Source organism: Myxocyprinus asiaticus, chromosome 30 (genome assembly GCF_019703515.2).
Source record: "Myxocyprinus asiaticus isolate MX2 ecotype Aquarium Trade chromosome 30, UBuf_Myxa_2, whole genome shotgun sequence".
Classification (NCBI taxonomy): Eukaryota; Metazoa; Chordata; class Actinopteri; order Cypriniformes; family Catostomidae; genus Myxocyprinus; species Myxocyprinus asiaticus.
In genome coordinates, this window is record NC_059373.1 from 28661776 (window position 1) to 28689691 (window position 27916).

Genomic DNA, 27916 nt, shown 5'->3' on the forward strand with positions numbered 1-27916 from the left:
AACACCCGGACATGTTATTACATTTTAATTGAATGAAATGTTTATGTTAAATAAGAAAACACAGCTTGTCTGAAATGAAAAGGAGCCAAAGAGAGATATTCTCATTTAAAGAACCCCAAACCTTTATTCACCACAGCTTGCTCCCAAAGTTACATGTGTTTGGGGAATAAAGCACACAGCTGGAAGAAAAAGATGTGGATGGCAGGTGTTTGACATCTCATGCAAGAGAAATGGCAAATTCTAACGCTGTCCTCCCACATTGCTCTGGACACACACACTTACACACATCATTCTGTCGTGTCCATTTTAACCACGTCTGTATCCCTTTCAAACCCAAGAGTCTAGGTTAAACCTTGGTTTCCCCATGGCACACTTTGATTAGAATAAGAGAACCACAAACAAACATTTCTCAAGCAATGAGACGGTTACGGAGTTCAAATGGTCAAACAAGAGTCAAGAGATGTTCACATGGGTTCTGTGTGGCTCAAACCACAGATTTAGTAAGCTCCTCATGAGAAACATGTCTTTATTTTTTTACTAAATCATGCTGAGCATATCCTTAAAGTGTGTAAGCTGTGACGTACACAGAACGGGGGCAGCAGGGACGCGAGCCCCTGCCCCTTTCATTCACAAATCTAAAGGTGCCCTTCTTGTTGTCTAGAAAAAAAGTAGACATTTTAATAATTAAATTAAAATAGTTAAATCAAAATTAAAATCTCATAATAATCTCACAATAACAGTAATAATGTGTTATTATAAGATTTCTTTGTAGATTGCGGGGGTATTAAAGAAAATTAAGCGGAGGTGCCTGTAACAGCGCGCTACAGCAAATCGGGGGCGGATTCTAATCGCAAGTGATTCTCTATGCCATACTCACTCCGAGGTGCAGAGCCCTTGAAGTGGGTACTCTGAAGGGAACGCGGCATTACTGTATGAATGTGCCATTCATCTTGTGGAAGGGCTCATTCATTTTCTCATTTTGTTGGAACAAGCTTTCAAGTGGCAGCAGTGCCCTTTGAGGGAGCAAAAATGTTGTTTTGAATTTGCCCCAGAGCATTAGAGTGGCGTCATGGAGCATTAGCTGTGTTTTCTATTCTGTTTGTGTTTCATGAAGTTACAAGCGAAACGCGACAAAAGATATCTGTTTACAGCATATACTCTAAATGTGTTTTATTCCAGGCCATTAGCCTACTTGATATTCATTTAATATGTGAGTGGAATGATGTGTTGTTTTCTACTTGCAAACTTTGCGATCGGCACAGTGATTTGACTGTATGCTTGACAGTTTGTGAAGAGTAAATAATCATACTACATACGTTATGGAAATGGAGCACTTCTAATTTGTCAGCAAATTAAAAAGCTCCTGGTAAGAGTTGATTAAATTGCATCTATGCATTGTAAAGTCTTAGAGCGATATCTGTTTTGTGTTATTGAGGCGAGTAGTTATTTGTTATTTTGATGATTTCTTTTTCAGCACAGAACGTCAAAAGTATTCCAAAACATGTTTATGTATTATTATTTAAGCGACTCAAGAGCAAGCATACAGTAATTTCCTCATTTATTTTCTGTCTGCAATACAGGCAACATGAATAATAAATAATATGTAACTAAATGTATTTACATACTCTGAACTCATGTTTGATGCTACAATAATTTAATAAATACTTTTGAATTCAGAACTTACATTGCTTGCATTGCTTTTGTTTATTTATGAAAGTTAGCATTTTGGCTGTGTACTCACAGAATGACGCAGACACATCAATGTGGAACTATAAATGCAAACCAACACAAGTCAGATAAAATGTCCACTCTATGTATTGTGTTTTAAGTTCATCAACAGATTAATACTTGATTACTACCATATTTCCGACATCACATGGCACACCTGCAGTGTAGACAGCTTTATTAATTATTATGGGAGCAGTCGCATCCTTTTCAATGATAGAAATATAATATGCCTTTTATAGAATACTACCATTAACTGAAGGAGCTATCTGATTCAGGCAACGCCAGTTTGGTTTTTGTTTAAACTAGTGGTCTAATCACTTTCACAAAAATACCATGGTATTACCATTTTTGGACATGTGGGCTACCCATTCAAAACCATGATGAGGCCAGAATGGAAGCAGCAGAGATAAAATTATAAAGTGAGAGTGCAGAGATGAGTGAAGTGAAAAGAGTGATGAGACAAGAAAAAAATAGAGCACTATAACAAAACAAAAAAAAGACACTGTGCCTTTACCAGGGTAATATAATTTCATGATACTGTCATAGTACTCCAAGATACTTAAAAAAAATACCATGGTTTTAATATGACAAATGTCAAAAAAATGGGATTATCACAGACCATGTCTGGAAAAAAAAAAAAAAGTGTAAAATATGGTGCTTTTTGTTTGGAATATAACAGAATAGGCTATTATTTGTCAAAAAGGAAAAAGGTATTATATGTTTATAATACAAGAAAAATGTTTACATACTCAAAAAATCAAGGAATAAGTATATATAAATGCTACTCTTTAAAAAATAATAATAAAATTAATAAATAAATAAAATAAGAAAATCAGTGTTTTTATCCTTTCAGCCCTGTCCCTGCTGAGGTCTGTGCACGTCACTGTGTGTAAGTGTGTGTGTGTCTGTGTTTTGTGAACATACAGTATACTACATGATTGTATGAAGAAAGAGAAGGAGTAAGAGTTGACTTGTAAATGCTTTGCTAGTTACCTGTTAGAGTCGTTTATATTGTGTGTACTGTTGCGGCTTTACTCTCTCCACATAGACAAAGAGACACTAACATGATCATTGGGTTTAGAGAAGACATTGCTAGCCAGCAAACTAACAAACACCAAGCCTGGCACAAGATAAACTGTAGCAGATTTGATAAACAGAGAGAGAAGAAACGAGTACATCCACTAAAAGAGAAAGATACAGTGAGAAAATTATAAAATGGCACACCGCAATACTTTTTATCATCTCATATAAAACAAATAGGAAGTATTTACAAAAAAACACAACACCCACTTAATTTGTTCGGTTTCAAACTGAGCAAAAGAAAAAACAAAAAAATTTTTTTTGTTACTTTTTTCTTATGGACTCTATCAGGGGAGGATGCTGATGGTAAGGGGGGCAGGGTAGATTCCCTTTCTCTGGGCAGGGTGGGCAGGACAGGGGGTGGGGCACCAGAGACTCCTCAACGGGGCTGCAGTGGTAGGATGAGAGGAGGTCTCTCGGGGGACAGAGGGTCACAGGTAAGGGAGGAGGAGGGGGTGGGGTGATAGGACGGTGGGCGTAGAGCGATGTGCTCATGCTGTCAGTTCTTCCCTCAGCTCTTTGTTTCTGCGCACCTCCTGAGCATGCTTCTCCTGAAAGAAAACAAATGAATTGATATTAACATTGTAATTCACATGTTAAAGTTGATGTATTGCCAGTGAAAATTAGCATTAAATGGACACCCAAAAATGAAAATTCTCTCATCATTTACTCACCCTTATGCCATCCTAGATGTGTATGACTTTCTTTCTTCAGCAGAACACAAACAAAGATTTTTAGAAGAATATCTCAGCTCTGTAGGTCCTTACAATGCAAGTGGATGGTGATCAGCACTTTAAAGCTCCAAAAAGCACAGACAATCATAGTAAAGGTAATCCGTTCGTCTCCAGTAATGTCTTCTAAAGCAATATGATCACTTTGGGTGAGAAACAGATCAATATTTAAGTCCTTTTTACTATAGCTGTTTATAGCTCCCTCTCCAGTGCGCGTTAATGAGGGGAATCAATTAATGCTGCGTCACGCATGACAATAAGCATGCTGGCATGCTTAAATGAGAGCAAAACTAATGTAGCTTGAACAAATCGAGCAGCATTTCTGGTTGTACCACATCAGTCCTTGCGTGACCATGCGAGTTGCGCTTACGTCATGCGAGAGGAGGCGTGAACTGATTCCCTTCAGAGACGCGCACTGCAGAGTGACCGGAAGTAAACAATTATAGTGAAAAGGACTTAAATATTGATCTGTTTCTCACCCAAAGTGATTGTATCGCTTTAGAAGACATTAATTTAACCAATGGAGTCGAATGGATTACTTTTACTAAGATTGTCTGTGCTTATTGGAGCTTTAAAGTGCTGATCACCATCCACTTGCATTATGTGGACCAACAGAGCTGAAATATTCTTCTAAAAATCTTTGTTTGTGTTCTGCTGAAGAAAGAAAGTCATACATATCTGGGATGGCATGAGGGTGAATAAATGATGAGAATTTTCATTTTTGGGTGAACTAAACCTTTAATGCCTCAAAATTCAACTAGATCCTTCCTTCCTTCCTTCCATCCATCCATTCTTCCATCCATCCATCACTCCATCCTTCCTTCCTTCCTTTCCATATTTTCTTCTGTCCATCCATCCAGACTTCCTTCCAATCAGTCCGTTCAATCCTTCTTTCCTTCCAATATATCCAATCCATCCATCCATCCATCCTTCCTTCCTTTCTTCCTTCCACCCATCCATTCTTCCTTCAGTCAGTCAGTCAGTTCCTTCAGTCAGTCCATCTGTACCTTCAATCCATCCATCCATCCATCCTTCCTTCCTTCCTTCCTATCAGTCAGTCATTCAGTAAATCCATCCATCCATCCATCAATCCATCCTTCTTTCCGTCTTTCCTTCCTTTATTCAGCACACTCAAGCATCTCCTCCATAGACATCTATCCATCCATCCATCCATCCATCATTCTTTCCAATCAGTCAGTTATTCAGTCAATCCATCCATCCATCCTTCTTTCCTTCCTTCCTTCATTTCTTCCTTCCTTCCTTCCATCCTTCCTTCCTTCCTTCCTTCCTTCATTCCTTCCTTCCTTCCAGTCAGTCTGTTCAATCCTTCCTTCTAATCTATCCAATCCATCCATCCATCCATTCATCCATACATCCATCCTTCTTTCCTTCCTTCCTTCCTTCCTTCCAATCAGTCTGTTCAATCCTTCCTTCCTTCTAATTTATCCCATCCATCCATCCATCCTTCCTTCTTTCCAATCAGTCAGTCATTCAGTCAATCCATCCATCTTTCTTTCCTTCCTTCATTTCTTCCTTCCATCCTTCCATCCATCCATCCATCCATCCATCCTTCCTTCCTTCCTTCCTTCCTTCCTTCCTTCCTTCCTTCCAGTCAGTCTGTTCAATCCTTCCTTCCTTCTAATCTATCCAATCCATCCATCCATCCATCTTTCCTTCCTTCCTTCCTTCCTTCCTTCCAGTCAGTCTGTTCAATCCTCCTTCCTTCTAATCTATCCAATCCATCCATCCATCCATCCTTCTTTCCTTCCTTCCTTCATTTCTTCCTTCCATCCTTCCATCCATCCATCCATCCTTCCTTCCTTCCTTCCAGTCAGTCTGTTCAATCCTTCCTTCCTTCTAATCTATCCAATCCATCCATCCATCCATCCATCCTTCTTTCCTTCCTTCCTTTCTTCCTTCCTTCCAATCCATCCATCCATTCTTCCTTCAGTCAGTCAGTCAGTTCCTTCAGTCAGTCCATCCATACCTTCAATTCATCCATCCATCCATCCATCCATCCTTCCTTCCTTCCTTCCTTCCTTCCTTCCTTCCAGTCAGTCTGTTCAATCCTTCCTTCCTTCTAATCTATCCAATCTATCCATCCATCCTTCCTTCTTTCCAGTCAGTCAGTCATTCAGTCAATCCATCCATCCATCCATCCATCCTTCCTTCCTTCCTTCCTTCCTTCCTTCCAGTCAGTCTGTTCAATCCTTCCTTACTTCTAATCTATCCAATCTATCCATCCATCCATCATCCTTCTTTCCTTCCTTCCTCCATTTCTTCCTTCCTTCCATCCTTCCATCCATCCATCCTTCCTTCCTTCCTTCTTTCCTTCCAGTCAGTCTGTTCAATCCTTCCTTCCTTCTAATATATCCAATCCATCCATCCTTCTTTCCTTCCTTCCTTTCTTCCTTCCTTCCTTTCTTCCTTCCTTCCAATCCATCCATCCTTTCTTCCTTCATTCCTTCCTTCCTTTCCATCCTTTATTCTGTCATTCATCCTTCCTACTTCCTTCCAGTCCGTCTGTTCAATCCTTCCTTCCTTGCAATCTATCTAATCCATCGATCCATCCATCCATCCATCCATCCTTCCATTCATCCATCCATCCTTTCTTCCTTCATTCTTTCTTTCCATCCTTCCATCCTTCCATCCATCCATCCATCCATCCTTCCATCCTTCCTTCCTTCCAGTCAGTCTGTTCAATCCTTCCTTCCTTCTAATCTATCCAATCCATCCATCCATCCATCCATCCTTCTTTCCTTCCTTCCTTTCTTCCTTCCTTTCTTCCTTCCTTCCAATCCATCCATCCATTCTTCCTTCAGTCAGTCAGTCAGTTCCTTTAATCAGTCCATCCGTACCTTCAATCCATCCATCCATCCATCCATCCATCCTTCCTTCCTTCCAGTCAGTCTGTTCAATCCTTCTTTCCTTCTAATCTCTCCAATCCATCCATCCATCCTTCCTTCTTTCCAATCAGTCAGTCATTCAGTCAATCCATCCATCCATCCATCCATCCATCCATCCATCCTTCCTTCCTTCCTTCCTTCCTTCCTTCCTTCCTTCCTTCCTTCCAGTCAGTCTGTTCAATCCTTCCTTACTTCTAATCTATCCAATCTATCCATCCATCCATCCATCCTTCTTTCCTTCCTTCCTCCATTTCTTCCTTCCTTCCATCCTTCCATCCATCCATCCTTCCTTCCTTCCTTCCAGTCAGTCTGTTCAATCCTTCCTTCCTTCTAATATATCCAATCCATCCATCCTTCTTTCCTTCCTTCCTTTCTTCCTTCCTTCCTTCCTTCCAATCCATCCATCCTTTCTTCCTTCATTCCTTCCTTCCTTTCCATCCTTTATTCTGTCATTCATCCTTCCTACTTCCTTCCAGTCCGTCCGTTCAATCCTTCCTTCCTTGCAATCTATCTAATCCATCGATCCATCCATCCATCCATCCATCCATCCATCCATCCATCCATCCTTCCATTCATCCATCCATCCTTTCTTCCTTCATTCTTTCTTTCCTTCCTTCCTTCATTTCTTCCTTCCATCCTTCCATCCTTCCATCCATCCATCCATCCATCCTTCCTTCCAGTCAGTCTGTTCAATCCTTCCTTCCTTCTAATCTATCCAATCCATCCATCCATCCATCCATCCTTCTTTCCTTCCTTCCTTTCTTCCTTCCTTTCTTCCAATCCATCCATCCATTCTTCCTTCAGTCAGTCAGTCAGTTCCTTCAATCAGTCCATCCGTACCTTCAATCCATCCATCCATCCATCCATCCATCCTTCCTTCCTTCCTTCCAGTCAGTCTGTTCAATCCTTCTTTCCTTCTAATCTCTCCAATCCATCCATCCATCCTTCCTTCTTTCCAATCAGTCAGTCATTCAGTCAATCCATCCATCCATCCATCCATCCTTCCTTCCTTCCTTCCTTCCAGTCAGTCTGTTCAATCCTTCCTTACTTCTAATCTATCCAATCAATCCATCCATCCATCCTTCTTTCCTTCTATCATTTCTTCCTTCCATCCTTCCATCCATCCATCCTTCATTCCTTCCTTCCTTCCTTCCTTCTTTCCAGTCAGTCTGTTCAATCCTTCCTTCCTTCTAATATATCCAATCCATCCATCCATCCTTTTTTCTTTCCTTCCTTCCTTCCTTCCTTCCTTCCTTCCTTCCTTCCAATCCATCCATCCTTTCTTCCTTCATTCCTTCCTTCCTTCCTTTCCATCCTTTATTCTGTCGTCCATCCTTCCTACTTCCTTCATTCAAGTCAGTCCGTTCAATCCTTCCTTCCTTCCAATCTATCAAATCCATCGATCCATCGATCCATCTATCCACCCTTCTTTCCTTCCATGCTTTCATCCATCCATACATCCATCCTTCCGTCCTATTGTCCATCCATCTATCCTTCCTTCCTTTCCATCCTTTCCATCCTTTCTTCTGTCCGTCCATACTTCCTTCCTTCCAGTCAGTCCGTTCAATCCTTCCTTCCAATCTATCCAATCCACCCATCCATTCTTCCTTCAGTCAGTCAGTCAGTTCCTTCAGTCAGTCCATCTGTACGTTCAATCCATCCATCCATCCTTCCTTCTTTCATTCCTTCCTTCCAATTAGTCAGTCAGTCCATCCGTCCTTCCTTTCTTCCTTCATTACTTAAGCAAAATCTGCTTTTGCTTGTTATTTGCTCTTATTTTCTTATGTAATGATGATGTAATGAGTAATTGATGATAGAATTATCTTTTTTGGGTAAATTATTTCTTCAAGTGGGAATTTAAAAACACCAATAAATCTCATGCTTTCTCCTTCAAAATGAAGAGCAAAATTAAACCAAGACTTGATTTTATTGCTTCTAACAAAGCAACCCTGAGAACTCTCACTTTCTCATGCAGTCTTTCCAGCATGGCTGCAATGAGGGCATCACGGTTTTCCTTGATCTGTTCCATCTTCATGTTGAGTTTCTCCTCTGCCATCCTGCTGAAGTTGCTGTTCTCCTCCATTGCCTTTAGCATGACATCTCGCTCATGCTCACGCTTCTCAGCCAGGGCTCTAAGCACTTCAGCCTCCTGGGACTGCAGAATAACAGAGAGAGATGGATGACATCTGTTTATTAATTCATAAGGTATATAATCAATAATCAATAACTCCATGCCTACAGGGAAAGAAAACTAGCCATAACTTAAAACAGAACATTTACAATAGAAAACATTAACCTATAACATGTGCCTCATCTATAGGATGTGTGGAACCTGAATTATATATGATTTAATGATTCATATCTGAGGTCTTCAGTATATAATATTACAAATATCAAATAGAAATTTTGATACATAAGAATGGGATAATGTGCATTTAGCCACATTATAACAAAAATAAACTCCAACAGGGTTATCAGGACCATGACGCAAAGGCAATTATGGAAGTAAATTCATGACTAAAGTCTTTGAAGCATAAAAGCATGTTGAATTGCTCTAATCGAAAAAATAAATGCATTGTATTATCAGTGCTTGCATTTACAATGCATGCATTTTGGCATGGCTGTATTTTTAAGCATTGAATATTTCATTTGGAAACATTTCACAACTAATTTCATTTTTAAAAATTCAACAATAAATATTCACCTTCTAAAGTTCATTTCCAAAATATTCAGTTCATTTGAAAATACCATCTAGATTTTTCGACAGGTAAAATTCAGCCCCAACAAAATTTGCTTCCTCAAATTCAGTGGTTCAAATTTGGTTAGAAATTCAACCTTCCACATCCGGAAACTGCAGGAAAAACAGCAGAATACCGATGCACAATCTCCATTTGATGCTATTCGTTCTCACCAGTAGATGGTGCAATGCAATCGGGTGTTTACTGCTGAAGACCAATGCTACAGGCAGAGAGAACAGCTGTGTACGTTTTGATAGTTTGTTTTTCAAAATTGTTCATGGGTAGAAAATAGATTGATATTAGATTTATTGCAACTACATATTATCTCTCTCTCATTAAGCAACCGGACTAAGGAATGCCTGTGACATACACCATACTAGTCAGGGAAGGGTCTATAGTCACGAAGCCCTGTCTATCTACTGCGTAGTCATGGGTTCTGCAACCTACGTGTGCCAGAGAAATATTAGTTGGCTGTTTTAGAAATAGCCTAATGATGTCCCTTGCATCTGCACGCAAAATTACATAGCCTACTTCTTAGACACATAGCCTGTTTTATATAGCTGTCAGCTATCAAAATCTCTATCAAAAGGTGTGGCGAAGCTGTGCAAAGCGTGACCCACTGTACCATGCGGAGCAGATGTATTTACATTGTAGTGAAGTGCAGATCAGTATGTGGAATGCATTGACTTTTAAAAATATTTATAAAAAAATTGCCGATAAGTTGTCCAGGTTATTACATAACTCAGATGTTTGAAGAGCTGATTGCTGTGTAGGTAGGCATTACATATAATGTTGTAAGGTGACCAGTCCTGAATTGGAAACTTTTTTTGTCTCATTTCATTTATTTGTCCATGGCTGGGTTTCCAGAGGCACTAAGTAGAACGTTAGTATCACTAAAGTAGTACTTAATCTCTATGGCACATTTCCCAAAAAGCATCAAAGTAGTAAAGTAAAAACTAAGTAAATTAACGAGGGCTTTGAACCGCTCTAAAGTCATAAGTGCTACTTAAATGTATCTTTCTCGCTTTTTTACAGTTTATCAGAGAATAAGGAATGTTTAATAACTTGTATTGATATATTTGGATCATTGGAAAGCCATAGCCAGAAACAAGGCTTTGGGTGTGACAAGGGAAAACTTTGTTAAAGAACTGAAGATTGTTTTTGTAACTTTATCAACAATTGCCATTCACCATTTTTTAGCACTAAACTAATTTTGTTTAGCCCTGCATTACATTATAATCCATTTATTAGCCTAGACAAATTAATGACACTTTTATCAATGGAGTTGGTATGCCTGTTAATATATCCAAATATTAGGCTCAATATTTAGTCATAAAATGTGATTAAATTATTTTAGAATGTTACACAATTATTTTTCAAAATCCAGAAGACAAATGCACATGTAAATGGAGGGATAATTTGCACTAACTGATAGTACTACACCAGGTTTTACATTCACTGATTCAAAAACATTTAGGAAAATAAATAAATGTGTGATGCATTTTATGAAATGGAAAAATGACATTACCGTGTGCATTCAGTTTCCAGCAAAAGAAACAAACTTTTGGCAACATTAGAGATGCTTATTATGATTCACATTGCATGCCTTCACATACATGCATTTCTATCATTAATCTCTATAAAGTTGAGCATCGATCTGAAACCCCATCTTACCAAAGTCATCATTATTTCTTTAATGAAATGTATTGACTGTCATTAACTTTCGGTATCTCGACAAGGTTACATATCATTTCCATGCTTGTCGGTATTTCCGCATTATTGTCATGTTGAGAAGACAAACTCCTGGACATATTGGCCAAGATTTCAGTGTTGGACAGTGTACAGCTCCTGTAACTAAGCATTTAAGTTCTACTTTATAATGAGCAATCTAAGTGCTGTTTTGGGAAACAGGCGTTCTCTATGTAAAATAACGAGTGGCGTTAATTAAGATGATCATAAAAGTTTAAGTTGCAGCCAATATATATACTTTGTGTGTGTGTGTGTGTGTAAAAAGTGTCAATTACATATCTGATTTTAAAAATCCTCGACTGTGTAGATGTCCTTTTTTGGAATTATTTACTTCAGCACCAGACATTAATACACAGATATTGACGTAGATCAGGAAACGCAAATAAATAAATAAATAAACAAGGCTCAGTTTTCACCATGGTACAATGTTAAATAAAAACAATACATGTTCCAGCAAATCATATTAATGGAATAATTGCATCTTACATATTAATTTAATAAACTGTGGTCACCCTACTTCATTATGCCTATGTCTACCTACACAGCAATCAGTGATTCAGTGCTGGTTCTACAAACTCTCACGGCGAAATCGTAAGGATTCATACGACTTTTCTAAATTTGGCTAATTCGTATGATATCGTACGACTGCACTCATATAAATTTGTATGACTTTCACTACAGCCAATGACATAGCTGGACATCGTTTCCATCTAATTCGTGACAGTTACTTGCTTCTGTCACACACAACAGCTTCCTATCATGTTTACACACTCTACTGATTAGTTAAGTTTAGATAAGGGGTTTGGGTAAGGGCATAATATTAATAAGCATGTCCTTAACACCTCATGCGTGAAACTCGCGCTTACTTCCGCATTAGACATCCGGGCATTTGCATGTGATGAAATCGTACAAATTCATAAGAACGAACTCGTACGAAATCATACGAATTTCCTATTTCCTGCTTTGTAGTAAACACTACAAGAATAAATACAACCATTTTAATAAATATTTTTTATTAACATTCATTATACATTATATTCATTATGTCATATTAATTACACATTATCTGTCAACTACAAATATGAATAGTCTATTAGAGGAACACATGGCACGGTGTTTCTACAAGAAACATGTTGAATTCAGTGTTACTGTGTCAAAGTTCAACATCTTTAAGCTTGTTCTCTTCAAGACACGCATCTAAATAAAGGACTCTAGATGCGCGGGCTGACTATCTCAGAAGTGAAGGCAACTGAAATGAATTGAAATGGGTCGTGTCGTGTCTCTCACCAAATTGGTTTGTTCCGCTTAGCAGATGATTTATAACGTTTTGTCTCTATCGAAGTACTTAACATCCAACACACAAACAACAGCCACATATGAGCAGTAATAGGTTGACCGCATCCTCTTTTACCGGAGCCTGTCCTTTTTTTGGACTTCTGGCCTATTGTCTGTCATAATCAATGTTGCTATCTACACCAGGTGCGCAATGCGCCATGACGGCTTGAGGCTGTCTACACCCATAAAAGTGACCGTTATAAAGTCCGTTACACACGGGACGCAGCAAGTGCGAGTATCTGAGCCTCTGTAGAAGTCATTGAAAGGCTTATTATTCACAGCCAATCAACAACAATTTACTGAGCTCATATCAGAATGCTGAAAGCATGGAAGAAAAGATACATGCCATTAAAATTCCCTAACTACATGATCCTTCAAAAAGCTCATAAAGAGGTATTATTTGAAAGCCAGGGCTTGGGAGCATATGAGTGCACAAGTAGATTTGCCAGGTTAAAATAAACTGCAAAATTAAACCTAATTTTAAAATGAACTGATTTTAATGGGTGACATGTTGTCAGTGCAAATCATAAACCATACCAAAAAAATATTTTACTTGATTTTAATGAAATTATAAACAACAAAATACTAAATGCACTAAATTTGCATCAGGTTTTCTCATAGGCAATTCAAAGACAGACAAATCAACAATAAACCCAAGTGCCATTTTTATTTTATCTCATGTAACAACCAATTATGATTCAACTGACTTATCTGCTGATTTTATTTAACTACTATATGAAGTGCATCAGTTAAAGAAACAAAGTGAGCCCAGTTTAAAATCTGTGGTCAACTGCATCTTAATTAAAGAGTGTTGACAGGGCACTTATCCTTGAGGTAAGGTAAAACAGATCCTAAATGACATTGGATAATGAAATTTGTGTTTAATTACGTTGGTTTTAGTAAATAAAAATATGTGTGTGCAAGGCCATAACCATGTCTTGAACACTGGGGGGACCAAACCATTTTGGGGGTGGGGGGTCACGAGTGTTGAGGTCACAAATTTAATGGTCCTCTTTGGTCCTTTAATATAGTAAAGGCGCTGAATGCAATCATTTTCTGAATAAAAGGCTTGAAATGCAAAAATTTTATAATTTTTGGTTTTAAAAGATACATGAGTTTTTAAAGTTCACACAGTACAAGACAAACACTGTCTGCATTGCTAGCAATTTGCCTGTTTCAGTCATTATTTCTTTCTTTTTTGTGCTGTCTCATAGAAAAGATGACGTGATATAATTTGAATTTCATGTATCTGTAAAATGACATGACTGTGTCAGCTGGCTAGCAAATAGAAAATACACAAAATTATTTACTGTCCTCAAGTTGTCCCTCATTGTTCTTTCCTCCCAGTAGAATCGTAACACAATATTTTCTTCAGGAATCCTTACGCTGCTCTTTTCCATACAAAAACAGTTCATACTGACCACTGCTGTCAAGGTCCAAAGAGAAAAAAAAATCATTATAAAAATACCATAAAAGTAGTCCATACAACATACAGCTGTTGTAAGGCCCCAGAAAGCTTGGAACATAATGCACGAGTCATTTGGACTACTGTTATGATGTCTTTATACTGAACCTTTAATAGTGCTTTATAGTATTTAATATAGTATTTGTCCTTAATGAGAGCCTGATTTCTCCCAAGGTTATTTTTCTCCATTAACCAGCATCTTATGGAGTTTTGTGTTCCTTGCCAAAGTCGCCTTCGGCTTGCTCACTGGGTTTCTAAATCAGAAGAATCAGAATCAGCTTCATTGCCAAGTATGCTTACACATACAAGGAATTTGTCTTGGTGACAGGAGCTTCCAGTGCACAACAATACAAAAACAATACAAAAACAGCAGCAAGACATACAAGAGTTATACAAAATTGAATAAAAAATATAAATAAATAAATAAATAAAAATTGAATAGAAAATAAAGTATATATAGAAAACACAATAAGACAATATTTATATATATATATACATACACACACATATGTATATGTATATATATATATATATATATATATATATATATATATATATATATATATATATATATATATATATACACACACACACATACATACACACATACAATTATATACACATATACATACATACACATATATGCATATATATATATATATACACACATACACACCTATATACATACACATACACACATACGCGTACATACATACATTCATATACGTAGTGCAAATCTAAATACAAATCTGTTATATACAGTGCAAGGGAATGTAATGGCAGAAGAGACTGGATGTGTTGGATAAATATAAAAAGACTAAACTGTGTATTGCACATAATTATTGCTCAATGGGGCAATTTTAATTGTTCATGAGATGGATAGCCTGAGGGAAAAAACTGTTCCTGTGCCTGATGGTTCTGGTGCTCAGAGCTCTGAAGCGTCGGCCAGAAGGCAACAGTTCAAAAATGTAATGGACAGGGTGAGTGGGGTCCAGAGTTATTTTTCCAGCATTTTTCCTCATGCTGGAAATGTATAGTTCTTGAAGGGAGGGCAGGGGGCAACCAATAATCCTCTCAGCAGTCAGAATTGTCCTTTGTAGTCTTCTGATATCTGATTTCATAGCTGAACCAAACCAGACAGTTACTGAAGTGCAGACGACAGACTCAATGACCGCTGAGTAGAACTGTATCAGCAGCGCCTGTGGCAGGTTGAACTTCCTCAGCTGGCGAAGGAAGTACAACCTTTGCTGGGTCTTTTTCACAATGGAGTCAATGTGGGTCTCCCATTTCAGGTCCTGTGAGATAGTAGTGCCCAGGAACCTGAATGACTCCACTGCTGCCACAGTGCTGTTCAGAATGGTGAGGGGGGTCAGTGTTGGGGAGTTCCTCCTAAAGTCCACAATCATCTCCACCGTTTTGAGCGTGTTCAGCTCAAGGTTGTTTTGACTGCACCAGACAGCCAGCTGTTTCTGTATGCAGACTCATCGTCATCTTGGATGAGGCCGATGACAGTGGTGTCGTCTGCAAACTTCAGGAGCTTGACAGAGGGGTCCTTGGCAATGCAGTCATTGGTGTAGAAGGAGAAGAGTAGTGGGGAGAGCACATATCCCTGGGGGGCACCAGTGCTGATTGTACAGGTGCTGGAAGTAAATTTCCCCTGTCTCACAAGCTGCTGCCTCTCTGTCAGAAAGCTGGTAATCCACTGACAGATAGACATTGGAACAGAGAGTTGGTGTAGTTTAGTCTGGAGTATAGCTGGGATGATGGTGTTGAAAGCCGAACTGAAGTCCACAAAAAGGATCCTTGCATATGTCCCTGGTCTGTCCAGATGTTGCAGGATATTATGCAATCCCATGTTGACTGCATCCTCCACAGACCTGTTTGCTCGATAAGCAAATTGAAGGGGATCTAGAAAGGGTCCAGTGATGTCCTTCAGGTGGGCCAACACCAGTCTCTCAAATGATTTCATGACCACAGATGTCAGGGCGACAGGTCTGTAGTCATTAAGTCCTGTAATTTTTGGTTTCTTTGGGATAGGAATGATGATTGAGCATTTGAAGCAGCATGGGACTTCACACTGCTCCAGTGATCTATTGAAGATCTGTGTGAAGATGGGGGCCAGCTGGATAGCACAGGATTTAAGACACGCTGGTGAAACACCATCTGGGCCTGAAGCTTTCCTAGTCTTTTTTTTCTGAATGCCATGGCACACCTCTTCTTCACAGATCTTAAGTGCAGGTTGAGTATCAGGAAAGGGGAGGAGGGGGGTTGCAGGAGGTCTTGGTGTGTGAAGTGAAGGTCAGAGCAGGGTGGGGTGTGAGATTGGGCCTTTCAAATCTACAGTAGAACACATTCAGGTCGTCAGCCAATTGTTGGTCCACCACATGGTTGGGGGTAGGAGAAGTCCTGTAATTCATAAGTTGTTTCATGCCACTCCACACTGATGCAGGGTCGTTAGCTGAAAACTTGTTTTTCAGCTTCTTAGAGTATCTTCTTTTAGCCACTCTGATTTCCTTATTCAGTGTATTCCTGGCCTGATTGTACAAGACTTTATCCCCATCTCTGTAAGCATCCTCTTTGGCCTGACGAAGCTGCCTGAGTTCTGCTGTAAACCATGGTTTGTCATTGTTGAATGTTAAATAAGTCCCAGTAGAAATGCATATATCCATATATGCCTGCAGCCTCAAAAACACTCCAATCAGGCTTGTAGTTCCAGCTCTGCTTCATTGGTCCATCTCTTTACAGTCTTTACTACAGGCTTGGCTGATTTTAATTTCTGTCTGTAGGTTGGTAGAAGATGAACCAGACAGTGATCAGAGAGTTTCAAAACTGCTCTAGGGACAGAACAATGTGCATCCTTTATTGTTGTGTAACAATGATCCAGTATGTTCCTGTCTCTGGTTGGGCATGTAATGTGCTGTTTGTATTTGGGCAGTTCACGTGTGAGATTTGCTTTGTTAAAATCCCCAAGAATAATAATAACGGAGTCCGGATATTGTTGTTCCGTGTCTGTGATCTGATCAGCTAACTGTTGCGGCGCTGCACTCACAGATGCGTTTGGCACGATATACACACTCACCAGAATAAACGAGGAAAACACCCGTGGCGCGTAGAACAGCTTACAGTTAATAAAGAGCACTTCCAAATTAGGACAACACATATTCTTTAACGTTGTTACATCTGTAAACCAACTTTCATTGATGTAAAAGCATGTTCGACCGCCTCTCGTTTTCCCCGTTAACTCTGCAATGCGATCCACTCTGAACATCTGAAAGCCCGGCAGATGTAACACGCTGTCCGGAATGGCTTCACTCAGCCAGCTTTCTGTGAAGCACAAGGCAGCAGAGTTTGAAAAGTCCTTGTTTGTACGGGTGAGGAGATGTAGTTCATCCATTTTGTTAGGAAGAGAGCGGAGATTCGCAAGATGAATACTCGACAGCGCTGTTCGAAAGCCGTGCCGACGGAGCTTGACCAGTGCGCCTGCTGAAATCTGACCGTATAGTGTCGCTCATTCACAGATATGTGCATAACTTTATTATTTATTAACTTTATACTTGTAATTTTGCTCGCTGAGAAATGTTCAAAGTTATTTTCTTAAATAATCAAACGAATTAACTACATAGTTAAATACATAGTTTTTAATTATTTTTGTGCTGGAGGCTACGATCTGCTGTTTTTATACAATCACTGCTTTGTTCATCAAATGTGTGTTTGCAATGTTTAATTTATCATCCGTTTATCATCATTCCTTCTGAATTGAATACTGTATCACGCGGCCACTTTGTACCAACTCGTGCACAAAGTAAGGCCTAATGTAATTTTTTAATCATTAGTTTATTATTTTTATTGTTTTCTTGTTTCTGCTCATTTCTTTTCAAATTGAAAAACAAATTCTAAAAACATACACGGCTGTTCTCTCTACCTGTAGCTTTGGTCTTCAGCAGTAAACACCCGATTGCATTGCACCATCTACTGGTGTGAAGGAATAGCACCAGGTTGAGATTGTGCATCGGTATTCTGCTGCTTTTCCTGCAGTTCCCGGATGCGGAAGGTTGAATTTCCAACCAAATTCGAACCACTGAATTTGAGGAAGTGAATTTTGTTAAGCAAAATAGAACATGCTGAATTTTACCTGTCGAAAAAACTAGATGGTATTTTCAAATGAACTGAATATTTTGGAAATTAACTTTGGAAGGTGAATATTTATTGTTGAATTTTTAATAATGAAATTAGTTGTGAAATGTTTCCAAATGTAATATTCAATGCTTAAAAATACAACCATGTTAAATTTCAGCCTCCCAAAATGCAAGCACTGTAAATGCAACACATTTAAATGCAATCACTGTAAATTCAACGTATTTACATGCAAGCACTGATAATACAATGCATTTATTTTTTCGAATAGAGCAGTTCAATATGCTTTTATGCTTCAAAGACTTTAGTCATGAATTTACCTCCATAGCCAAGGAGTTACTAAAATAATTAATTAATAAATGGACATGAAATTTTGATTTGAGTGGGAATTATTCTATTATGTGACAAGAAAGAGACTTTGTAGGAAATGTTGCATTGGACAATGGTCAATTATACAGTTTAGCAGTAATTATAAAAAAATATTTCACAGCAGAATGCCACGATTGACCAGTCAGAATCAAGTATTCCAGAGAGCTGTGTAACAAAATAACACATGTATATATAATTTGTTTGTATGAACTGTAGGTCACTTACTCTCCTCCTGTCCTCTGCTGCCATCAGCTTCTTCTGGATGTCCTCCAGGGACACATCCCTCTTCTTGGGAGGAGAAGTGATGCTGTAGCCTCCATCAGTCATGGGCGAGGGTGGCTTAAGGATGACCTCAAAGGCCTGGCCAGAAGCCCGTTTGTTAATGGGTTTAACCTCCATGTCTGAGCATGCAAGACACAAAGTGAGATGGATAGCCATTATTTAGAGACTGCAGTATGCCAGGCAACAAAGATTCATCTGCACACTGGTGAGTTTTGAACATCCAGATGCAAGAAATCAAATGGACAAACTGGCTTCTGCTCATGTAATGAGCTCGTATAACTTTGTTATACAGTCATCCAGAGCATTTATCATACATTTATTGATCCATCTTAGCTGTGAAAATGCCAAACAAATTTTTCATATTGCTTAGCAGTACATATATAGGCCAATAATGAGTTATATTATTAAATTAAAGCAAAATGAGAACCTTTTTTCACCAAAAAATGCAAAAACTCTTTTGTTGTTCCAAACCCATATGTCTTCTTTCATATTTTGAACACACAAGGAGATGTTAGACTAAATGTTTGCCTCAGTCACCACTCACTTTCATTGTATGGAAACACATGCAATGGAAGTGAATGGTGACTGAGAAAAAACATACTGCCTAACATCTCCCTGTGTGTTCCATGAAAGAGAATAAGTCAGGTGAGTAAATGATTACAGAATTTCATTTAAGGGTGAACTGTCCCTTTAAACCAAAGAGCTTTATTGTAAATTCTTCTACACAACTTTTCATTACTGGTATAATATTTTCATTTCCTACCTTTAAACTCTCCCATCAGATTGCTGCGTGCCTCTGGGTAGAGACAGGAGCAGATGAGGGAGACAAGGGACAGCTCCTTCATCTTCTCTTTGTATGCTGTGGGGGATACATAAAAAAAAATTATTATTCAAGACTGCATCTCTAATGTTGCAGAAAATAACCAAAATCATCTAGAGCCTGAGGACTGATATAAAAGATCAAAATGTATTTAAAAATATATCAATATTATATATGTTTATTCAAATGTTTTTCCTAAATGTGGTTAATTTGTTCAAAATCTTTTGAATTTTTTTAAATGGTTGAAGAAGACTTTTATATCATTTTGGGGTGATTTGCAGGGTAAAATCATTCATTAAACAAACGTAAATCTCTTTCTCAGACAATTAATGGTACAATGAGTCTAGAACATGGCAAAGGGTTTAAAGAAATTAAATAAATACTAGTTTAGCATAATGTAATCATGTTTGTCAATATTATTGATTATACAGTGCCTCTGAAAAAAATCCAGCATTTTCATTTTAGGGGGTCACTGGGTTGGAAAATGTTGACAATTTCTGATCTAAAGGAAAAATGGCTTTTCTTCTGTGCTTTCTAAGGACAAACCAGCATCCGTGTCCTCACATGCTCTGGTTTTCTAAAAGACAATGTTCACCACAAGATCCACCCATCCCCCACCATCCTAACCATCATCTATGTGTTACATTATTTATTGAAATCCATTTTTACCCAGACTTCACAACTGAGGGTGTGTGTGGGTAGTGAGTCGGCAAGATCAAAGCAGACTCAAGACGAGACAGACGAGATGGCTGTTCAAACTGGAACTAATTCACATCCCAAAATTTTATTTTTCTCTGTATTGTACCTTAGATGTAACACTGCAAATATTTTGTTTATCTTTTTGCCTTGTTTTACACTTAAATATCTAAACATCCTGAAAACAAGATGAATTTACTTGAAAAGCAAAACTTTGCTATATAATAAGAATAAATCTTGAATTAAGTATTTTTCTCACCCCATTGGCAAATTGTGCCTTTGTTTTAAGCAAAAACATTACTTTTATGTTAGACTATGCTTAAAACATAACAAAGATGGAAACACTTTACAATAAGGATGTATTCTTTAGCATTAGTTAATGGTTATGTATCACTAACAATGAACAAAATTTTCTTAAATTAGCAGAGGTGGAAAGTAACGAATTACAAGTACTCTTCTTACAGTACTTGAGTACATTTTTCAAATTTTCAACTTTTTTAAGTATAAATAAATAATAGTACATTTACTTTTCCTTGAGTTGATTAAAAATGAAGTATTCAACTTCGCTACAGTTATTTTTCACTACAGTTAAGATTACAGTTAAGAAAAAAACATAATATTTCGGAAGTTTTTTGGGAAGAAATCAATCTGTTTATAAACTAAAACACGCAGTGGCGCAACGCATAAACTGGTGCCGGTGTCCTCTCTTCTCTAGCTTCTCCAAGACTTTCTGCCCTGTCACTATACAAGAACTGTAATACTGTGATTTTCTGCATATTTCATTTTATTCTGGAAAAGTAACGTTCAATCAGGTACGAGGGAACCGTCTGAACACGTTTAACCACTGATCAAACTTCACTTGTTTTTAAGGTAGACAACGTTTTAACTCTGTCAAACATTAACACAGTATAGTTTAACATGTACAATATGTGGTGATATCTTGTTTACTTGCTACTATATGTCTAAAACAAACTTTTTAAACACCTTAGAAAGATACAATGCCAATAGTGTCGGAAATTATCGGGGACTCTGGGCAAAAATGCCACCAAAATTGACAAAAATATCCCCGAAATTCAAAATATGGGGGGCAAAAAATGCCCACGCAACAAGTTCCCATGTTTTATTAATAATATCTGATATAGTTACAATTACATACATTGCGATCTTCTTTTGACTTTTCACTGAACATTATTTTATTTCCCTGCCGTCTGGTTCCTCACACCGTCGCGTGCACAGATGGACTCTCCACTTCTATCAATCCGCATCAGTTCGGTATTGTGCTCCCACGTTAAATTCCATAACCGTTCGCCCCTCTTGTTCAAAATGAAGTGTCCTAGTGGGTCACAGTGCTGTACTGTACTTCCCTGCCCTATTCTGCTGTTTATCTTTCTGAAAAGCCTCACCCGCTAGAGGCCAAAAGTGCGCAAGGGAGGGATGTTATATAAAGAAGGTATGAGAAATCACAAAACATAATGTAACCAAATGCTACAATTTACATAATAACATCTCAATATGTTAAATAACCATAATGTAAATTAAGACTTTATTATTACAACTGTAATACAATAATACATATACAGAACAACCACTTTTAGTGTTTCAATCAATCAAATCTCTCACTAAACACTGTGTGAAATGTTTATTTTTGCCTTATTTTATTCAGTTGGCATGTAGGAGTTGATAACAATTTGCTTAATAATCTTATTCCATATCTGGATAATTGCTGCAATATCATAGAGGATAAATTTCCTCCTCCTTGATATTGCATCTTAGTTTTTTACAGTATGTTAAATTAATAGCCAAAATAGTTGGACATGCGTGAATGAGAATAAACCTGAAATAGAAATGTGTTTCACAATGCACATTATGTAGTTTAGAGATGATTTAGAGACATTTAGAATGTTACAAATGGCTATTTCTGTTTAAATAAATGTTTTATTCTTAAAATGTTTCTCCAAAAATCATCTTGCAGCAATGCAGGTCTTTGGCATTTAGAAGCTGCTACTTTAGGACCTGTGAGGAGTATGTTTCTCAAACAAGAGACTGTGATTTATTTGTCTTTTTGTTGTGCATCTGGGCTGTCCACTTCCTTCTCTATGCTGATTAGAGATTATTTTTTCAAAACAGTAATGCATGGATGAAATAGCCTTCATCTCTCAAAAATAGACTTTAGGAGAAAATAGAATTTCAGGAGAAATTTGTTTCTTTTTGCCTGATTTTAAACCAAAATTTGACTTGCAAGTGTAAAGCAACTTGTAAGAACTCAATACCTCAGCAAATGGGGAAAAAACTCACTGTATTGTGATTTCCGCATGGTAGTGCAACCATTTTCAATTGTTCTAATATTAAGAACATTTTATTGAGTACCAAATTAGCACTTTAGAATGCTTTTGTAAGGAACAGGTGACACAGTATATGTTTGCCATCATGGTTAAAGAAAAACTGAATAAATACCACTTAAAACAATTATTTCAAACCGTAATAATAATTTGCCATTAATGATATTGGCAGTATTTTTGATCAGTTTAATGCATCATTGGTGAAAGGAAGCATCAATTTATTTCAAGAACAAAAATTCTTTGTGTTATAAAAATGGAAGCGTATATACTATATATAATATAATTTTCATAAAGTAACTTGTAATGTAATTACTTGAGTAGTTTTTTGGCAAACTACTTATTTACTCTTACTTGAGTCATAATATATCTCAGTACTTCTACTTGTACTCAAATGAATTATTTCTTCAGTAGCAGTACTTTTACTTAAAGGTGCAATACGTAACAATTTTCATGTAATATTCACCTTTTTTTTTTTGCCAATGTGTGAACGGCTTGTAATGCAAAATTAGCCTTCCAGGACTTCCTAGGTTGCCTATTAAAGCCTGTAGACTGATTTTCATGCGAAGGGAGAGGGTCGCATTTGCCAGGAAAATCCAAAGGATGTGACATTTATGCACGCTCCCAGGAGCCTTGCCTCAGACAGTAATAGCTTCTCTTCCGCTATTCAACAGCGACAACAAACTGCAACACTAGGAAACATTATCTTAGAGATGGAATCCAGCAAACGTCCGGCTCCCAGCACAACACCAACTCCAAGCCAAAAAAACAAAAACATTTATCTACTGAATCCCATCTGGCTAAGCGGGAATGTGATCGTGGTCAAGCAAAAACTAGAGTGAACATCGGCAGGGCATTTGATTCCTGGAGGGACCTTCGTTCGGTTTTGGGGATCAAAACAGACCCTGAATTGGCGTTCTTCTTATTGGACAGGTAAGCTAATATAACTGCAAAGCATGTGAAATATAGTGCCATAAGGATTGATCTGTGTAATTTTAGCTAACTTGATCTTGCCTGCTAACGCTGACGAATTGCAAGCTACCTTGCTTTGTATCTTTCAAATAATTTCAATGATCTTCACTTTATACTAAAAGTCAGGTATGCTGATTCACAGTAACTGACATAAACAATGTTAATCTGTAATTATTCAGCAAGGTAAACTGCAATAACACATGAAATTAATGCTAGACGATGTTCAAGATAATGCAAAAAGCTCCATTCATTAGTGTAACGTAACTTGGTTATACAGAAAATATATACAATCTATTATTATAAAACAATAGCACATCGATATATCAAAATGACAGTTGTGATGGAATCACATCAATACTGAATTGTGTCAACATATTTATAATGTACAGTCTATTTTATAAACAGCTACTGTCATCATCCACCAAATTTAGCTAATAGCTATTGATAAAGCTGGTTAGCTAGCTTACGCCGACATAGGCTATCATATAAATGCAGTCAGTGTATCATGCAAAGAAAACTGATTACTTCAAACTACAGTCTCGCATAGTCAGACCTATATCCACACTTTGTTTTAGCCCTGTTCCAGCACTGGAGAGTCAAATATAATATACAGTCTCAAAGTTTGTAGTAAAACCATCATAGCTGTGTAATTTTAATTTTGTTACCTCATCAGTCAGCATGATGCCAGTGAATCACGTTCAGTCTCTTTGTACGTTACGTCATTGTTTTGGTCGATGTTCACTCGTGTCCCTATGGAGTGTGTGCATGAGCGCGAGCACGAGCAACAGGTAGCTGGCTGCAGTTCACTTAATGGCCACAGGTGTCATTAATAACAAGGGTTTCTGAATCTTACATACCACATAACTTTAAGTAAAACAATTTTTACTCTTTCCACCACTGTTAATTAGTAATTACTGGAGCAAACCATTCCTGCCGGTAAAGTGAGGTGTTGGCAATGGGGGTTTAGCACGGTGATATTTGGTGTTCATATTGTGTGTTCAAAGATCTCAGCAAGCTTTTTCCTTATGCTGTCTAGTCACAGTTAGATAAGGATGATCAGATCAGTGAAGCAGGTAATTCAGGTCAAACTGCTGGTGAGCAGGTGAAAGGATCTCAAATAGATGACTGAATCTGTGTGCTTACAATATTCTGATCTTATTGAGAATCAGTCAGAACATACTAGAGGCTTGTAATAAGGAAAGAGAAGCCACTGTAGCCCACCCTCCTGGGACCACACCCTTGGCTTGACTTGTAGCTATTGTGGCCATTGTTGACTGATACTGATTTACTGATACTAGACAATAAACTGTATTTAAAACATGGTTGTCCATTTGGTCACTGCAAATGGTCACAGCATTTTATCCGCACATTATGTCACTGATTCTTAATATATCATACCTTAATATATTCAGTGGTTTTGATGCATGTAAAACATTTGTACCACCACTGAATACAAAGTAGATGAAATTTACATTACTTAAAATCTGTAGTCAGGCAACATGGACCAATGGACAACGTAAATGTCTACCCTTTGTGTGGTTTCTTTGATAATGCATCAACATGCCCACCCTGGAAATCAATAATGGCCTCTCCCACCTCTCTCCCTCTCTCTCTCTCTCACACACACACACACACACACACACACACACACACACACACACACACACACACACACACGCTCTGTCCACTGCAGCTGGGCAGATGTCCCCAAAGCTGAGCTTTCACTGTTCAGCAGAGTCCATGATTACATCCGTTCACACTGCAACCACTTGATACAATATGTAACATTTATATTAAAATTACATAGGTTTTGGTCTTTCAGATACTAGTTTGTATTAAATATATTTCTCATATAGCAGTCATTAAACCCCAGAAAATCACAAATCTCACAAAGCTTTGGGTGGCCCCACCCCAGTGCTTTGCAACTTCAACAATGCTGAATGTGTATTTAAGCACATACTGTTTTAGTTACTTATAGGCCAAAGATTAAAGGGGCTTGATTAGTCATTCTGCACTCACATATCCAGTAATCTTAGATGATAAACATGGATGGGTGGTACATGTGGAGATCAAATAAGAGATTTAGGACAAAGCCCTGGAACTTAAAGCTTTCCTACAAGCAACTGGCAGCTCTGTTTTAATATAAAGCCAATTCAGACAGGCAGACATGATACTGTACCCAATTAACCAGTAATTAATGAAAATGCACAATTAAAAGTCTCATTAACTAAGTCAGTCAACCATGTTTTAAGATGAGTCATATCAGGTCATCGATATGACACCATAATGAGCAAGTGATTATGCATAGACTTAAGACTTAAGTGACATAATCTTGCACAGCAAAGCTTGATTATTATTTTGATCTGGATTGCTTTGGAGGGTTATGGTGCTGATAAATGTACCAAGGTCTTTCTGACAGGATCTTAAAGCCCTATAAATATACTAAGTGGATTGATTATATTGACTGGCATGGTCTTTCTCATTAGCAGAAGTATTCCCACAGGCCTTTGTCAGGACATTTCTTATGTGTTTTGTGAAATAAAATGAAATATCTACAGACACTGCCCCATGTAACTGCACAGCATGTCAAGATTAACTGTACATAACTGGATTTCCATAATAGATCTCTTTCAGTGAGCTGTCATTTAACTTTTCAAATGACATGACAGCTTGAACAGAGACATTCACCCAGAGTCCATCAGTGCACTATTGCCCTGCCCTGCAGGCGTCTGGCAAACACAGCCATCATGCACCTTGTGCATGTTACATGCCCCACTTTTGCCGCCTACAACATAATCCAACATCACAACAACACGGAGACATGCTCAGCGGCGAGACAACCACAGCCCTGACATATTTCCAGTTAAAACATCAATCATTTTATACTGCAGTCTGCCTTTAATATGGTGCCACAACACTAGAAACGGTGTGACCGAATGTATGCACACAGAGATCCTACATTTCACCCTAAAATAATCATTTAATCATCAAGGAGATTTTTTTGAATGGTGAATTAGGTTATGCTAGTTAAATAATGACATCTAGGCTGGAGACTGAATGTCACAGGAATGCATCGAAGGTGTGAGAACCATGCATTTTCTTGTTATTTACCCATCATAAATAAGGTGCAGCCAGTGTGTAGTCTGTGATAAACCCACCATCTCATGAGTCATGCCCCAAATCAGTGACTTCAACCAATTAATCATCTGTAATTTGTGATAATTGCTAATAATTAAAGAATTTGGTCCATGCAATAAGCATACCCACATGGATAAAAACGCCCTGTTTCATTAACCAGTACGTCGTATTTCATTATAACAGCTTTGTTTGACAATAAATATATCAGCTACATCTAATTTAATATCTCAAGATGGCTTCAAAAATCCTGTATATTGACTGTCAAAAGCTTTGAGCTGTTCTAAGTTCGACATTGTCAAGCTTTATTGGATTTTCTGAAGGTTGAAACAGAGCGCGAGCTTGGGTGGGGTCCTTCTGCATTATGCTGAAGATGCATGAGCCGGCAGGTGCACTGTCACCATTAAGGCGTATAAAACAATCCAATATGTTTTCTAGAATGCATTCTCTATAATAACACAATTGACTGTTGTTTTAATGAATGAAGACCACCTTTTCTGTGGGAAAGGTCAGCCTGCGTGCACCTAAAATGCCATCTTTGAAAATAAAACAGCATGGGTCTAAAAGAAGGCAGCAGACATATAGTCCTGAAATATCCCAGTGAGTATGTAAAACCTTTTTATTCCGTTTTACAAGCATCACCCTATGAGGCTCTTTTGTGCGATCAGAGTCTCATCTACCCCCTCGCGCGCATCTCTCAGCATCCTTTAAAGTGCATCGCAGAGAAACGGTCCAGGATGCAAAACGACATGAGGGTTTGTCTTACCGATTGCAGTTTTGGACATGGCTGGAGTCGTTGCGTTGGTTGGTGCGTGCGTCTCAGCTCTGCTCGGTGGAGAGGAACCTGTTCGCTCTGAAAAAGCACTGAGTCAGCAGAACGGCGCACTATGGGAAAGAGTGCGCGAGAGTCCGGGGATTGTGAGCGTGCGTGTGTTCAATCAGATTGGCTTCTGTTTGTCCCTTCACGCGCAAGTGAAAGGCTGTCGCGCGCTCACCGACCAGTCTAATGTACAGGAGGATGTCAACGATGTGTAGCTTACAAGGTGACTAATCGTGTCTCCCCCCGTTTTGCAGCAGTGGTGCAGCCTGTTCATGTAGTTCTCATTGATTTATAACCATTTTATGGGGGAGCAGGTAGACTACATCAAGAGGCTGTGAATATTGGAAGAACATTTGATAACTTGCAGTAGACTATGAAGTACAAATAATTTAATTATCTTATTATTTTATCTGTCTGTATTTATTCTATTTACAATAGCTAAATTATGAAATCTCATGATATGTCACATGCTGTTGTTTTTATTTATTTATTTATTTATTATTATTATTATTATTATTATTATTATTATTTACAAGCATTTTGGGAGAATTGTGCTAATAGCATTGACGAGGCAGCTGCACTGGGACACAAAAAGTGCCAGATTTAACAGGGTCCCTGAG

General features: G+C 38.1%; 1 protein-coding gene across 1 annotated transcript; it reads right to left on the reverse strand.

The window, feature by feature from the left end:
- Positions 1 to 98: 98 nt before the first annotated feature.
- LOC127421154 (stathmin-2-like) lies at positions 99 to 27482 on the reverse strand. The gene is made up of 5 exons (XM_051663965.1): positions 27243 to 27482; positions 19281 to 19376; positions 18461 to 18636; positions 8409 to 8600; positions 99 to 3359 (listed from the first exon to the last, which is right to left on the reverse strand). Exons 1-5 carry the CDS (start codon positions 27259 to 27261, stop codon positions 3300 to 3302), a joined length of 543 nt encoding a protein of 180 aa, XP_051519925.1. The 5' UTR covers positions 27262 to 27482; the 3' UTR covers positions 99 to 3299.
- Between the last annotated feature and the right edge of the window lie 434 nt (positions 27483 to 27916).